General features: G+C 32.7%; 1 protein-coding gene across 4 annotated transcripts in view; it reads right to left on the reverse strand.

Annotated features, from left to right (window-relative positions):
* Positions 1–17875, reverse strand: part of LOC115881848 (probable E3 ubiquitin-protein ligase RNF144A) — a 145650-nt gene that overhangs the window by 14675 nt on the left and 113100 nt on the right. For all 4 annotated transcript variants that reach the window (XM_030899544.1, XM_030899542.1, XM_030899545.1 and 1 more), the window contains one exon: positions 13221–13503. In XM_030899544.1, coding sequence (XP_030755404.1) covers positions 13221–13503 — 283 coding nt within the window. The remainder of the gene's footprint in view (positions 1–13220; positions 13504–17875) is intronic.

Consider the following 17875-nt stretch of genomic DNA (forward strand, 5'->3'; position numbering starts at 1 on the left):
CTAATTGGTTTTATTGCTTCTGAGTGGTTGTACTTCCTAAGTGACTTTTGTCTTTGGGCCTGAAGATGGGAATATTTTAAATTTCCGAAACATGTCGCCCCCCCTCGCTTTTTAAGCATTAATTTTTTTAAAATTAAACAACCTAAAGGTTGTGAGTTATTGTCCTTTTACCCTCCTTCAAAGGTTTGCTTTGATAATCATTGAACATTTTAATCCTGCTTTTCTACATCCGCAGGCTTTACCATAGTTGTTGATTTTGCATTTACAGGATAAAAATGCCAAAAGGGATTTTGGAGCTGGATCTTTCAACGTTGTGAGTGGAGTCCTGTTATTGTTTTCTTCCAACCCCATTCTTCGGCATCTTTGGTACAACCAGACCAATGCTGAACCTGGTGGTAAGTTCGCAATGAATGCTGTCCAGCACGGCAATTAATTATTCATAAATTAATGAGCGACTTAATGATACGCCGCTGTTTCATGACAAAATTGAAGAAACTAAACTAAAACTAGTTTTAGTGAACACTAATCGACATTTGATTTCGGAAAATTGACTATATGTATATCATACGTCACGTAAAATTGTAAAATTTCCAGGGATTTTGTGCCTAAACAGTTGACTTTAGCGATTTTTAATTTTCATATATCCTTTTTTATAGGAAATTTTATTCTCTTTAATTTTGCTCTCTCCAAATTTTTGCGAAAAACGTATAGTTTTCGAGATGTTTACAAAATGCCGATTTTGGGCGCCATCTTGGCAAGATGGCGGCGCCGGCGGCAAGTCTGGAAATGTGCATTTTATGGATTTTAGTTAGGGACCCCAAAACCTATAAACCTGCAAAGTTTCAAAACTTCCAGACTTTTTTCCAAGCAGGCCCCTTTTTTGATTAATGACCGAACTATATGGGAAGTTGTGTCGTTTGCAAGATACAAAAATGTAGTAAATCCTAGAAGAATCTTTTTAAGAAAAAAATCGGTCTTTGTTGAAGTTGCAACAAATTTCTACTAGAATTTATGTAGGGGTGAAGGTAGATATCACCCTTCTAATACCCTTTACGTTATTTTGTGAAAGTTAAGTATTAAAGCGCCTAGCAGAACATAGGCACTTCAAATCTCATTCAAATCGGAATACCGGTTCTTAAAATAACCTTCTCTAAATTTGATGACCTCTAACGGACAAACAAAGGCACATTTGTATAGAGATAAATTGCGTTCAATTAACTTATTTTAATTCCAAAATTATGTAGCTCCATGTCCACGGAACATTGGGACACCCTGTATACTTACAACCACAGAAATATGGCCATATATCTACATATCCTATCGGAAATCATAAGTATTTTAACATCCGATAATAATTTTTGTAATGAAGAAAGATTAAATAATAAAAGTCAATGTTTTGTCTTCAGTGAAGGCTTTAATTCGTTCAATAAATTTAAGATTACTTATCAAATTATCCGTTTAAAATAGACATTATTCGTACTTTATGGAGCTGCACCTATCAATTTAATGGACTCTCGCATTGTTTTGTCTTTCATTATTTATTAAGCAATGAAAAATAAATTTAATTATTTATAACATTTATATCATATTAGGATTTTTCTTAATAACTATATAACTGATACGATTAGCTGCAATCAAAGAATTTTGAACAAAAAACTCACATTTTATATTGAAGTAGGTAATCCATTTTTACACATTATAAATATGAGTTTTTACATACCCGTTAGACAAATTTCATGTAAATGCATTCCGTTTCATCAGTTTTTAATAAAGTTACTCTCAAAGGTAGATCTCTAGATAATATAGTTTTTAAGAACATAGTTTGTAGTACGTCTAAATATAATGAAAAAGTATTTACCGTTCAAATTTATCCAGGACAATTAATCACAATCTTATATCCACATACTTAATTTGATTTTATCGAAATATTTAGTTGTTAGACAATTAGTTAGTAGTTAGTTGTTAAACAATTAGTTAAATATCATATGCAAAACTTTATATTGCTTACTGAAATTCCTATGAAAATTAAATTGCAATATTTCATACTAATTTTCTAATGTTCTTGTTTGATTCATTTCTTAAAAATGATTGTGTACTACTAAAATTATCGATTACGGAACCGGATTTTAAGGTTCCAAGAACAATATTTCTAAAAAACACGTTTAAGATTATGTTTGATAGATAATATAAAAAACATTGGGCTTAGCAGAATCGGAATTTGAAATTTAACAGGTTCATTATTGAATCTATGTTTTTTTGCGATTCAGTTATAATATATACGTCTTGCAGATTTTATTCTTCTGTACAAATTAGTAAAAATTTAAAAAAATCAACAAAATGTTTAGTCACCCACGCTTAACCTCGATTATTGATTACGTACTAAAAGACTATATTTTTTATGATTTAATTATAAATGTATAGTTTTCAGATGTTTCTATATACCGGGTGCTTCTCAAAAGTGGTTCAACCCTATAACTTTTTAATTTTTTCAGATAAAAAAACGAGATTTGGTATGTTAGTATATAACATAAATTAGGATTGATTGATGTATTCAATTGTTTTTGGCCACTTCCTGTTTCACCGGAAATGACGACAACTTTTGATTTTTAAATGGCACACTTAGTATTTTTTTACTTTATTCGATAGAAAATGACATTTCGAATAGAATGACGTATCATATGTCAACTTTTGACATTTTCGCTTAAAAACAAATCGTATTTTAACTTTCAATCTGGAGTGCCATGGCTATGTTAAAAACACTAATTCTTAATCAAGGAGCCTTGGAAAAATAGATTGGATCGTATAATGTTTTAGTGTCTTGTCCTGGCCAGTTATAAAATGCTCAAATCGAATTTTTAATCATATCTCAATTTTTTCAAATGGAACGAGGGTGGCTCATTAGCATATTTGGAAAAAGCATTTTTTTACGAATAATTCAAATTTTCGTTACGAACCGCAAGTTATAATTTCAAATAAACCATATGCAAAAATGTCAAAAGTTGACATATGATATGTCATTCTAAGAGTGTAGTTTTCTATCGATGAAAGTAAAAAAATAGCGAGGGTGTCATTTAAAAATCAAAAGTTGTATTCATTTCCGGTGAAACAGGATGTGACCAAAAACAATTGAATACGTCAATCAATCCTAAATTATGTAATATACTAACATACCAAATCTTGTTTTTTATCTGAAAAAAATGAAAAAGTTATAGGGGTGAGCCACTTTTGAGACACACCCGGTATACTTCTAGTATAAGATGGTATTACTTGCCAAATTTCATAGATTTAGTTTGACAGACAGATGGACAACAAAGTGATCCTATAAGGGTTTCGTTTTTTCCTTTTGAGATACGGAACCCTACAAATATCAAAATAGAATCATATCATTTCAATTAGAACGGACTTGCTTTACACATGTTTCCATTAGATCCCAAAAGTACCGTGACTTACTCCGAGAAAAGGATGGTATGGCCATAGTATGTACGGCTGTATTCGACTTAACTAAATAATTTATGAAGAATTTAGGAAGTGGTCGAGGAAATCTGAAATTAAATAGAACACTTGATTGAAAGAAAAGAGATTCTTAATCCTTCAGTCAACTATAGAACGTTCAAAATTAAAAAAAAATAAGACGGTAATGAAATTAAATACACCAAAAAGAAAAAAAAATAATTGTCAGAATTGTTTTATTGTACTGCAGCAACACCACAAACTATTATGCTTGTTTGCAGTATTTAATTTATTCAGTGCGACGTAGCGCCATTAGAATGCACAAGGACGGTTCTAGCATTAATTCTTAAAAAATATTGTTTTCACAGCTGTCTATCCGATGAAATAATAAATATTAGCAGGTTTTCTAATCTTCGGCATATAAAAATGCGAAGATAATTTGTTGTTTTGAAATAAAACTGGTTCCAATAAAACAGAGCAATATGGGACAATAATGATATCATATAAGTTTAATTTACTTATTTAAATAGAGAGGGCTTTCTTCGATCAAATATTTAAGAGAAAAATACTGTTTACTATTACCTATTAGTAGTGTTGCCCTATTTTTCGAAAATGACAAACACAAAAAACTATTCTCCTTTTATTTTTACTTCAATTAAATTTGATACTTGCAAAATTTTACTGCTTTATTAAAATGTTTTCAACCTGAGACCTGAGAAACAAATTGTATTTCCCTACCGGCCCATATTCTACAGTACCACGACTAAAATTTATTTCGAACTTCCATTCTCTTTATTTAGTTTAACCATTGTCTATACTCATAATCAAGGGTTTAACTTACACAACGATTCTTGGTACTAAAATAGGTATAGTTAAAGTTAAACATTCTGTCATCGAGCTATCACTATATGCAATAGCCAAGAATCTCTTAATTCTAACTATGTAATATTAAAACGGATTTGCTTCAGAATAGTTACACTGCGAAGTCCCTCGACAAGAGTATATCCAATTGCGAGACTGACTCATTGGTGAGCCAGTCTGAGAAAGACACTCTCTCACTCTCAACGGTTTCTCAGAAACGATCAGGCGAATTGTCAAAGAGAATAAAATTAAAACTGATCGGCTATTCGCTTGAATTTTTTGTCTGAGACAACTCTACGAAGTGTAAGACAGTAAACCCAAAACCGGACTCATAAAAATAAGAGAAAGACTGCATCTGTGGACTGCATCTTCCAGGAAGTCGGTAGTGGTCGGTAGTGCGGTGAGTCGAATTCAGAGATATAGAAGGGATAGAGAATGAGCGTCAACATGCGCAGAAGGTCTAATCAAGTTGGGCGTTATATTCCAGATCTTCGTGTCATTTTGTATATAGGTGGTAATCTATAAGTAATCAAATATCAATTTGCTGTTTTCAACCATACGAGGGGCAATTTGAATTTAGTGAAATTTTCATCATTTATTATGGATGTATAAATATGTCTTCCTATATGAATTTTTCCTACGAACTTCGTTTATGGAAAAAAAATAGATTGAAAAGGAATATCTGGCATGTGTCAATATCGGAAAGTAATAAAACGTTCGTTTGGTATGGAGAAAATTGAGCATTTTGTTACTGACCTTTTGGCCAACAGTGAAAAATTTTGTTCCTAGGGAATATAAACTTTTTTCCTTAATTAAAGTTGGAAACTTCTCTTATTTATTCAAAATGTAAAAAACGAAATATTATTGCTGACAGCAGCTCACAATGTTGTATAACATAATATACATATATGTTTTAGGGGAGATTTTTCTTGGCTTTAGGTCGTTATTTTTTGTGTTAAATTACCTATCAGTAGATATATAGCTGAAGAACATTAATATGATTTATTTAATTATCATCAGTTTCAAAATTGCGTACAATATTGGTATATAAAACACTAAATATACGAATATTCTGACAAAAGACGCTACGGACAGATGAACACTCGAAATGCCATTAAATAAGTATTTACAATTATTTCATGTTTACTTATGTATACTAATACTGAATTACGTGTTTCAATTTAAAATTTTTGCAAATATGGTAAAAATTGTTCTAAACAATTTTTTGTTCAAGTTGTATATTCATAAAACACTTGGTTCATAATTATTTTTGATAATTACCTTGTATTTTTAATATAAACCTAGAACAAATATGTTTTTGTTTTATTTTTTTATTCGTGCCTTCAAATATTAACTGTACATACCTAACATGTTCTCTAACAAATATTTTCATAATACATAAACATTATTGGTTTTATTAAGGATATTGTTAGTATTTATCCTGGTTTTCGTCGACAATAAAAACTCTAAATCTTGTAATAGAACATCAATTTTATATTTCGTAAAATTATTTTGATACAAATTCAATTTGTCAAAATTCAAGTCATTAATATATTGATAAACAACCCAAATTATTCCTAAATATTTTATTATAAAAAAAACTGTTACCGGTAAGTTTGTAAACACATTATGGTTTGTCTAAATACTAGAAAAAATAATTTATTTTTTGCACAAAAGAAGCTTGCCGATCCTTATTTGCCCATAAAAAAATTCTGTATGTACAACATACATACATATACCTAATTTATTATTAAGAAAATTAGATTATATGAACTCAGAATTTTAAAGAATTTTTTAAGATAAAATAGTTTCTCTCAACTGTAATACTTTGGCCTGTATTTTATCTATTTAAAAACATGGGATTGACAATCCCCTTACTAAAATACATACTGGAAGGTACTGATTAAGTTTCACTGCATCAAATACTTTTGCTATAAATCCTGGCTCACAATTTAAGGCCATTGCAAAATTCTTTTGAACTTCATCATAGATTTTACAAGAATAAAAGTGTAATATTGAAACAAACACTCTTAAAGTAAAAGGGTAAGGCTTCATGACTAATAATCTCATTTTTAACACTCTTTAAATATTATCTCATTAACAATATTATGAATATCAGATGATTTTTCTCAGTGATTTGTGGCACAGATAAGAATTAATATATATCCCATAACAGATTTTTAAATAAGAAACTTCTGCCTACAGATTTAATTTGCTTATTGGCATAATACCCTTTCTTCTTCTATAAATCTTGCTATTTTTTCAGTCCAATGTTCGTTGTTTTTACAGTTGTAGCAATACTAAAAATGTTGACTATAGAACTCGATACTATGTTTGAAAAAGCATTTATACCTGTAACTGTGCATAAATCTAAGTAACTGAATTCTTCTCCTCTTGACACTCTGAACACTGCTGTTGCTAATGTTAGAAATATTTAGCATAAAACTACAACTACCTACAGCAAACTTTACAATAAAAATGTTAAATTTTCGCTGTTCGATTAAAATACCCTATCTTATTGTTACGTTTTTCGTCGGTTCCGTGTGGATAGAAAGTCACAATTTATTTAAACACTATTTATTTAACACTAATTAACAAAAACAATAACGATAAAAGACTTATAGAACTATTTACAAACGATTTATAACTAAGAATTTATTTTGAATTTTAGCGCGTCAACTGCACTGGTATATTTATAACTGCCCCCTGTAGGCCACCGCCGCCGGCTTTTATACCGACAGGTAAAGAACTCTAGAATAGTCCATAGATCGTTAGGTGCGTAGAGAAGGATTTCGAATGTTCTCGTATGTACTAGTCCATTCCAGTGGGACTCGATTCTTCTCGAACGAATGAATCATTACGGTGTCTATTCTTTAATGCGATGTTAAGGTCATCTGAGGGCGGGACATATAGTTAGGTTAGGTCGAGTCCACACGGGTCCGCAACATTATGTTTTCTTTTCCTCCAAATAATCTTCTTGTCAAGTAAGGACCAATCTGTTTGCCTAAGTGTTACAATATTTGACATATTTCTGGTACACTTGAACTTGTGCTTTCATGGACACTATAAGAGTGCACTGTTTTACAGACGCACGAACATTGATTCCAAGTATCTTCTTCCTCCACACGTAATAAAAACATCCTCTTTAAGTGGCCACATCACACACTTATTTTTGACCATTCCCAATTACAATCACGATTTTTACAAATCGCCTTTAGGAAAACTAAAAGTAAGCAGTTTTGGATCATCTGTAAACACGGTTATGTGGTATAAACTTACACATGAAAACTAATCATTTTTCCCGGCGTATTAGCTTTCTTAGAATGACTATGAGAATATACAACAAGCTTTTTTGAATTAGTGTTTAGAATAATTGAGATATTAATAAATTTTAACTAGATAACAACACAAACAGATGTCAATTAAAGAGGGGAAGTGACAGCGGGACCTGGAAGATGTCTACCATCTTGCCGTCGACAAAAATTTGGATGCGCACTCGTCGAAGCTCATTCTCCCACTTCCATATCTCTGGTCGAATTACATCTTTAGCCATCCAAATATGGAAATTTCCACAATATGACAACCACTTATATAAATACTAATACGAATATTCTCAGTGGACAAACTCACGCATGACTGCACACTGCACCCAACAGGTTTGCTTTAGTTTATAAGGTCAGTAGTTTTAGGACGTTTATATTTGATCCAAAATGTTGTGGAAATTAGAATAAATAAAGACTAACTATTAATTTATTAATTATAATTATTTACTTAATTTTATTTTATAACAACTTTATTCTACTAGTCCTACTAGTCCTAGTCCTAGTTCAAGTTACTAGACTTTATGAAAAGGATACAACACTGAAGAATGTGATTTAGATATGAGAGAACCACAATAGAACTGAAAAAGTCGCAGCAAAAATATACCAATAGCCCATCTCTAACGCCTAATCAAACTATAAAGAAAGGTGGGATGAAATTTGTATAATTTGAATATTTAGATTTTTTTGTTCGTTAAACTATGAGGTATTATAACGTCCTTGGTTAGGATCAAAACAAAGTGTTTTGTCTCACCTGATCGGAATAAATAAGTATTAAATAAACAAACAAACAACATGTTTATCGTAACCCGACAATTATAAAATTAGAAAATGATCTAAAATAACACTATTTTTTAGAAGTGTCATCACAATTAATTAGATTTTTTTCGTTTGTGTACAACAGACCTGAAGTGTTAACCACTTACTGTTAAGTGGCTATTAATTTCTGAGATGATTGAGGTCAGCTTTATCTAAAAACCTGTCTTGATTTGACGCAGATTTTAAAAATTCGAATTCGATTATTTAATTGCCCGTTTTGACGTTTTATTAACTAAAATCAAATATTATCTAACCATTTTACATACGTATAATGAAATATGACGCAAACATATGCGACAGTGCATTGTTTACATGGATAAAAGATATTATTTATTATTGCAGGAATTCAGCCTTCATCGTGTTTTTTAAACTACATTTTTCTGGAACGTACTCATTGATTTTGATGTACATTTTTTTAAGGTATATGCATGCCAATGTTTTCTTTTGGAACTGTAAATAATATAAGTCGTTAAGAAGTAACATACATACAGCTGTTACTCGCTGACGAGTATTCGACACACATAAAGATGGTCACGCAAGGCGTTTTCTTTCATGAGCTTTTCTGTGACTGAAAAGCCCGATACGTAATGTTATCTGCCTACCGCACTCCGGACATTCAAAAATCTCATTGCTTTGTTGCCTCTTCACTTTTTGGTTGCCGCTGTTAACTGAGTTTACAACCCTTCTCCATTGAGTTCTATTGTGAGCTGCTTTTTCCCATTCATTCTGCATGTTAATTCCCTTTAAATTTTCGTGGAAAATGTCCTTGTATCTTTTCAGTTGCCCACCCGGCCTCCTCTTACCGTCTACTAGCTCACCGTAAAGCAGATGCTATGCGGTTTTCTTGCATTCTGCATACGTGACCAGCCCATCTTAAGCGGGATTTTGTGACCATGTCTTCAATACTCTCGCAGTTAGCTTTTTCAAGGACCGATACGTTTGAGACATGATGGAACCACCGGATTCTTAAGAGTTGTCTAAGGTGTCTCTGTTGCAACTTGTTTAATGCGTTCATGTGTCGGCGGTAAGGCACCCAGGTTTCGCTCCCATATAACATGGTGGGGATTATAATTGCTCGGTATACTGCAAGTTTTGTTTTTGTACTCAAGTCATGATTGTAGAAAACCCTGTCTTTTAATTTCCAGAATGCTCTTGAGGCGCTACTAATCCTGTGCTGAATTTCAGAGTCAATATTGGCCTTTTCCGAAATCAAACTGCCAAGGTAATTGAATTCCGCCACATATTCGAATAGTTCTTCTCCGATTTTTATAGCATTGTTGTGATCTTCCAGGGGAGCGCACATGATTTTAGTTTTGTCGATGTTTAGCTTAAGGCCCAAAGCCTCGTATGCCCAGGTATATGTGTTCAACATTTCTTGTAATTGTTGTACCGTGTTTGCAACTAGAGCGCAGTCGTCAGCGTATTGAAGTTCTGTGATAAATTTTGTACGTGTTTTTGCCCTGAGTCTTTTATGTTGAACAGACCGCCGTCATATCTGTATCTAATGCCCAATCCTCTCTCCTGCAGTTTGCTGTCCACTATAATGGAGAGCGCCGCCATGAATATGTTGAATAGGAGAGGCGCTAAGACACATCCCTGCCTAACTCGTGTATTTGTTAGGAATGGGTCGCTCAGTGATCCATGATGTGACACTCTTGACTTGTTGTTGTTATGGAGGCTTTTACACACTGTAAGACATTTGTTGGGTACTCCGAACTTTTCCATAATTGCCCAAAACGCATCTCTGTTCACAGAGTCGAAGGCTTTTGTTAGATCGATGAATGCAACATAAAGTTTAGACTGCTGCTCTTTTACTTTTTCCTGTAGTTGACGGATGGAAAATATGGAATCGACGATGGGTGCAGGCGGTTTGACATTATTTTTGCAAGAATTTTTCCGCCGATAGCCAATAGCGAAATTCCCCGGTAATTTCCGCAGTCTAATGCACTTCCTTTGTTCTTAAATATATTCACTATATTCGCGTTGCGAAAATCTTGAGGTACCTCTCCGCTTTCCCATACGACATCAAAGAGAGCCTTAAGATGACCAATAAGTTCTTTACTTGCACACTTATAGATTTCCGCCAGAATCGCGTCACAGCCAGCTGATTTGTTGTTTTTAAGCTGTTTTATGGAGGTTTTTATTTCTTGTTCTGTTATTGGGATGTCTAATACATCCATTGGGATGTCTAATACATAAGAAGTAAAACAGGTAGAACACACGACAGAAATAGACTTCTTTACAAATTTCATACAGTCAGATTTTTTAATATATTCTATTGAAACTGATTTTGATAGAAATATTTGATTGGTACTTATTAGTACTGTATTTGGAAAGGCACACTAATAAAATAATAAATAATAATATTAAGCAAACGTACATATCAACTTTTTTGAAAGCAATATTGGTTGCGAGTTTTGGAGACTGAAACAAAAAATAGAGCATTAAAACATTTTTATTGTCTGGCATGTATCTCTCAATTGGCTCAATAATTTAAAAATAATAAGTAAATAATACTTTTAATTTATTAGTCAAAACAATTTATTTATTATTATACAGGTTTGATTACAGCTTCAACTAATACAGTAATTATCTCAGATTTGTGTCTTTTCTGTTTGCAATAAACAGAAAAAGTTTGGTTTTATTTTTTATTAGAATCGCTCTTTTAGGCTAGATGGATGTATAATTTGTAGAACATGCGATTTCAAGTGTTTTCCACAATATTGTAAATAAAATAAGATTAAGTAATGTACTTTACTCTTTCTTTTTCCGATTAACAGAATCTGTTCAAATGCCCTGTTATATAGTAGACCCACTACTACACAGCTTTGACAGTTTTCCTCTTCTTGTAAGATGTAATGTAATATAATTTATATAAATTTGTATAAATTTTTATAAAGATAGATGATAAGACGTATATAATTATGTCAACTGGCAAGATGTATATAATTATGTCAACTTTAATTCGTAAACACAGCTTTTTATAAATTTTAGTATTTGGCATTATACAGGGTTAATCGAGCTGTTGTTTTTTACCCTAATTTTAAAACACCCTGTGCAATAACTTCGTCTGTAAATTTTCCTAAAATATAATTTTGCGGTCAGAACCATGACTTCTGAGCATTTTATTTTTTGGTTCATGTCAAAACACTCTTTGGTTAATTTTTAAGAGCGAAATGAACTGATAACGACCAATTTGCAATTTTTTTTATTATATTATTACTTTTTGATGTAATTTTTTAATACGGCGGCGCCGGCGCCGCCCTGGCAAGATGGTTTTAGTAACTATTGTCGTAACGCCATATTACACCGCATTGCATACTCTATACTAAATTAAAAAAACGGTAAAGACTAACGATACAGTCCGGGTTTTAAAAAATATTAATAACAATAACAGAACTATCGATATTAAAGAAAACATCTGTAAAACTCTAGTATACAAGCAGAAAAAAAAAATTGTAAAAAATACCCTAATACTTTGTATGGCCGCTCTTGGCTGCTATAACTGCCTGTATACGTTCCTTCATACTGTCATAGAGGCTGCATAAATCATATTGCGTTATGTTTTTCCATTCTTCTTTAAGGACCAAGCGAAGCTGGTATTGCTTCGCGACCTCTAACCCTCCTGCCAAGCATTCGTCAAACGTCGAACATGCTGAGCAGTTCATAGTAGTAAGGGTAGTATATAGTTTACAATAATCATCAAAGTCGTCTAGTCATATGGAAAAATAACTTCAAAAAAGAAATGATAATTGAAAAAATTGCAAACTTTTGCTGGCAAGCTCACTCTTAAAAATTAACCAAGGCATGTATGATCCAAAAAACAAAATGCTCAGAAGAAATATGATTTTGACCGTAAAATTATATTTTAGGAAAATTTCCAGACGAAATTATTGCACATTTTAAAGTTAGGGTAAAAAACAACCCCTCGATTAACCCTGTATAATATGCCAAATATTAAAGTTCATAAAAAACTGAGTTTACGAACAAAAAGTGATATAATTATATACAGTTTGCTAAAAAAATCATGAAAATAGGGCTAAAAGTAACAAAAATATTACACTTTAAATTTGACTAAAAATTTCCCGTAGCGTTTTTTTTGCATCTGAGTATATTTAATATAATGGTTCAGTGTTCACCTGTCAAAGAAGAAGTAGCGAACAATATTGCCACGAAAAATGACATCTTCTATGACAAATAATGAAGATTGTAAGTTTAGGGTACAGCTGTTAAAATTCACCAATAAAGGAAACGATTTTTATTCATTTCGTGAATATCTTGACTCGATTTTTTTCTATTTCCAAGAATAAGACTTTTTACGCGTAAATTTTCTATGACAAATGCTTCTTTACTAAAGTAATTTTGTTTTGTAATCGCTAAGGAACTAATATGAACACAACGCATCTGAGACGGCATCGCCGAGAAAATTAAATCGCATTTTATTATAAAATGCTTCAATGGACCACAAAATTACATTCGCAACAAAATCGCAACTCCTAAAATTCAGACTCGCAGATAGAAGGTTATTACGGTCCTAGTTTGCAAAATTACAATCGCAGCAAAATTGCAAATCGTAACTATAGTAATATTGGTTGCCTAAATTGAAACTCGCAAATATAAGAAATCGCAGTTTCCTATGAGAACCGATCGCAGGTTGCGGTTGCGACTTAAAAATCGCTGCGATTGAATCGCAGTTTGGGATTTGTTGCTCATCTCTAATATGAACATGCATAGCATATCCTTACACCCTAGTATAAGATATATTCTTACCTCAGAACAGAACGCGCACTCACACTGCCGTATCCTCACCGCGGACATAGCCGGCACCTCCACCAGACACAGTTTACACAGGATAGGCGGCGGAAGTCGATCGGGGGTGGGCGGTACCCGGACAAAGCCGCCCGCAGCCGAGTCCAGCGAGTAGCGTGACCCGGAGGCGAGCGTGAGCAGGCTGGAGCAGCGTGAGCAGAGGCGCGATTGCGAGCCCTCGGGCGCGATGCGCAGCCGGTTCTGGGGCTGGAGGGGTTCGATGGAGGAAGAGCTAGAAGAAGATCTGGAAAGAAGTAAATCGTATCAGAATGTAAATAAAAATAAATATTGACATTAAAATTAGAGTTGGTCCATTAAAAAATAGTTAGTTCGCTAGTGTTCCAATGGAGTTGATAGCACAGATCGAGGGTTCAGACCATAAAATAGTTGTAAACCATAGGCGCGACGGAACTACTTGCCCCGTAACCTGTACCCATAGTTATTAAAATAAAAAACTCGTAATATTTAAATATAAGTACCTGTATAAGAAAAAAATTGAAATAGTTAGTATTCGTCAACTAGCAAGTAACGTCTATTCATCTAATTAAGATGGCTTCAAGTTCAAGTTTTTCTCCAATTCCTATTTAACGATTTAGCAATAGTGCATATTCCTTGCGGGAAAAAGCATTAATCCTGAAAGTTCATGATGCTCTTGTCACAGTGCTAAACTGTGCTCCTGTATACCAAAACCCCGCAAGCTCTGTTCGTGACATAATTACGAACTGTGCCAATATGATAGGGGTAGAAGAATCAACGATTTGTAGATTTTTACGTGAGAGAAAATGCCGGAACCTCGGTGAACCAATTCCTTACCCGGGGAAGAAACCATCAAATTGACGAGGATGTTAAAAACAGTGTTCGTCGGAAAGTGCATGGTATGTATTTCGCAAAAGAAATACAAACACTGGACAAGATTGTGCAATGCCGTCCAGAATGACGACAACCTGCCACAACTATCAAGAACTAGAGTATGGAGACTTCTTCATGGAATGAACTTCCGGTGGGAAAAACAGAACAGAAAATCTTTTCTTATTGATAGGCCGGATATTGTTTGCTGGAGACGAGAATACTTAATTATATCGCAACGAATGTAAGAATATTTTCTATTTGGATGAAACCTAGCTAAATAAAGGACACACCGTATCGAAAGTCTGGCAAGATAAAAATATACTGAATTCCCGACAAGCTGTCATGGAGGGTTGGTCAACGAGATTAAGACTTCCGTCTGGAAAGGGACGCAGGCTTATTATAACCCATATAGGCAGTGAAAACGGATTTTTGGATCAAAGATTATTGCAATTTCAATATAATTCAAGCAACGACTACCACGAAGAAATGACGGCTGATGTTTTTGAGAAATATTTCCAACAAATGATCGAATATACATGGTGGTCCGAACTGTATTCCGGAAACTTCGACAGCACATTATGCAGATAAAAATAAGTAAAAAAGTTCGTATAAATGTATGTCCTAAAATGCTTAGTTTCGGAGATACAGGGTGTAGAAGTTTCATTTTTATTTCGATTTTTTCCTGAAATCGAATGTCACTATTTGGATGAAAGTTTGTGTCTGAGAGTTTTTTGACATGAGAAATTTGATTTTAATGTCAATATGACTTCTATTTGTAGGGGGCGCCACCTACATATATTTTAACTGTTTTGAAGAGTAATAACTTTTTGTGCGTACCTGTATAAAACTACTGAGTGAAAAAATATACATTTCCGTGTTTTTATGTAGGAGACATTTATGTCTCCTACATAAAAACCCGTTAAATCGACATTTATGTCTCAAGATATTTAGAATGGGAACAGTCAACACATGTCATTATTGAGAAAAAATAAACGTGTTGTGTAGATAGTTATTTCACTGAAATAATAAATTTGGGAAATTTTTATTTTTTTTATATCAATCATAAATTTTTCTGCGAAAAAATAGTTTCTGTTGAACTTTTGGCACCAAAACATTTGAAATTTATGATTTCAGTCTAATAACTATTTAGTCGACATGTTTAATTTATGTCAATGACGACAGGTATTGATAATTTCGATTCCAAATATCTCGAGAATCATAACTCGTAGCGATTTTTACAAAGATACTTTTTTACGTAAAAACGTCGTAAATGTATACTTTTTTACTCGGTAATTTTATACAGGTACGGACGAAAAGTTATTACTCTTCAAACAAGTTAAAAAATATGTAGGTGGCGCCCTCTACACGTAAGTGTCACATTGACATCAAAATCAAATTTCTCATGTCAAAAAACTCCCAGACACCAATTTTCATCCAAATATTGACGTTACTTCAGAGATTATTTGAGAAAAATCAAAATAAAAATGAGACTTTAACACCCTGTATTTCCGAAATTAAGCATTTTAGTACATACATTTATACTTACTTATTTTTATCTGCAGAATATGCTGCCGAAGTTTCCGGAATACAATTCGGACCACCCTGTATATTCCCCAGAAATCAGTTATTGTAATGGACAACGCCAGCTATCATTGTCGATTAGTAAAGAAGCTTCCCACAAGTTCATGGAAAAAGCGGCTATAATTGAGTGGTTGCAGTGTAAAGCCTTAAGTTTCGATGATACAATATTAGTTATTATATTACAAATAATTAATTTCATATGCTTTTACTCAATCATGCCTGCCATTAAAAAATATTTTTTTCTAATATAACTGACATGAATGTCAGTTATCGTATTTTCATACAACAAAATAATTTGATCTTATTATCGCATGACAATATAATAACAATAAATATAATAATCGCGCGAGGTTAACTGGGAAAACTAAGTAGGTACTCATTCTGCCTCATAATGTAATAATAGTAAACATTTTTTTACTCACTCAGTCATATTTATAGTGTTTCCAAAAAAATGCTTCTCATTTTTTTTTCGATACTGGATATCACTGGACCAATAACAGCAATAACCGAATTATTTCCAATTAGGAAAATCCGAAAAGGTTTAGATGTTTACGCTTATCAAATATCAATTATCAAGGAATTTTGACACAATAACTCTATAGTATCTGACACCCCATCAATAAACCAAATTTATAACTGTATAGTACAAATAGATTTGCAAGAAATACGAAATGGTATAATTATTATTTTTAAACGTCGTAAATTGTTTTTACTTCTTTAAATTATCAATTATAGAGTATCATGCAATGACAGATCATTGAATATACATATAAATTTTTTCTTTTATTTATCTAACTTTGATGTAATTCTTCTAATTTCAGTATTCGAATACAAAATACAAATACGTTCAAATATTTTCTGCTTTCAAAAATTATCATTTAAATATATTAATCAATTACCTGTATATTTAGCATGTGGACATAAAGCTATTACGTATTTTTGGAATCAAAATAAGGTCAATGGATACAATTTACCTCTATACAAAAATGCTTCGTTTGTACGATAGAGGGCATTAAACTTTAAAAAAAATATAAACACATTTTTAAGACATTTTATTTATATATTGTTTTTCATTCAAATTGGAATAACGGTTTTATTCCGATTTGAATGAGATTATGTGCTTATGTTTTGCTAAGTTCTTTAACATTTGACTTTCACAAAAAGTAAGGAAAGTACGGGAAGGGTAAAAACTATCCACACCCTTAAGATGCGTCCATTCTGACGAGACGAGAGCGGGGCAAAAGCGAAACAAGAGCGAGACAAGAGCGAGACAAGAGCGAGACGAGAGCGAGACATCTAACTGTTTTTTGAGACAAGCCTGCCACGAGACAAGAGAGTTGGATCATAGTGATAGGAACCCAAACACATATTAAATTGTAATTGAATATAACAAACCATGGCCAAATAATAACGGATAGAGTAATAAATGTTTGTATTTCTAACATTGTATTTGGTTCGTCGTATTTTATTCATCGTCGGTTTTTTCCCTTTTGGTTGTTTTCTCCTTTAACCCTTCATTTGTTTCCAGAAACGACGTCTTTTACAAAATACGTTTTTTAGAACAAAATGTTAAATAGAAAATTTATATAGAAGCACATTTTAAAATTACTGTAGAATATACAGGATATTTCAAAAAAGTGTGTATAACATTTTTAATGGGTTTTTTATTTTATTATTAGATTCTACTTAACATTCGGTAACTTTTTTTGTATATGATATTATCTAAAATTAATAGATTTTGTAATAATTCAATTTGTTTAAGAAATGTTAGATTTCGGTACGGTAAAAATTATCAGTGACGCAAAATTTGCAATTTTTATCAACAAAATGATAATACATATGGTGTACCATTTAAAAAATTTGAGATTATTCAATTTTAAATAGTCGAAATTCAAAAATCAGAGCTAATATTTCGTAGTCGAGCGAGCCTACCAAAAACACGTCCCAAAGACTGTGTCTCGAGCTCTCTTTGATCGGCCGTCGCAAAACCGACAGAGGACGGCTAGCAACGAGGCTCTATGGGTTGTCTCGCGAGATCCGTCCACACCTAAGGTCCACACTTAGCGAATTTGGAACGTCTCGCGTTCGTCTCGCTCTCGTCTCGTCAGGTTTACATAAATTCTAGTAAAAACCTCTCGTCACCTTTACATAAATTCTAGTAAAATATTTTTAAACTCCACCGACGA

This window comes from Sitophilus oryzae, unplaced genomic scaffold (genome assembly GCF_002938485.1).
Source record: "Sitophilus oryzae breed Bouriz unplaced genomic scaffold, Soryzae_2.0 scaffold_1743_pilon_pilon, whole genome shotgun sequence".
In the NCBI taxonomy this organism is placed as follows: domain Eukaryota; kingdom Metazoa; phylum Arthropoda; class Insecta; order Coleoptera; family Curculionidae; genus Sitophilus; species Sitophilus oryzae.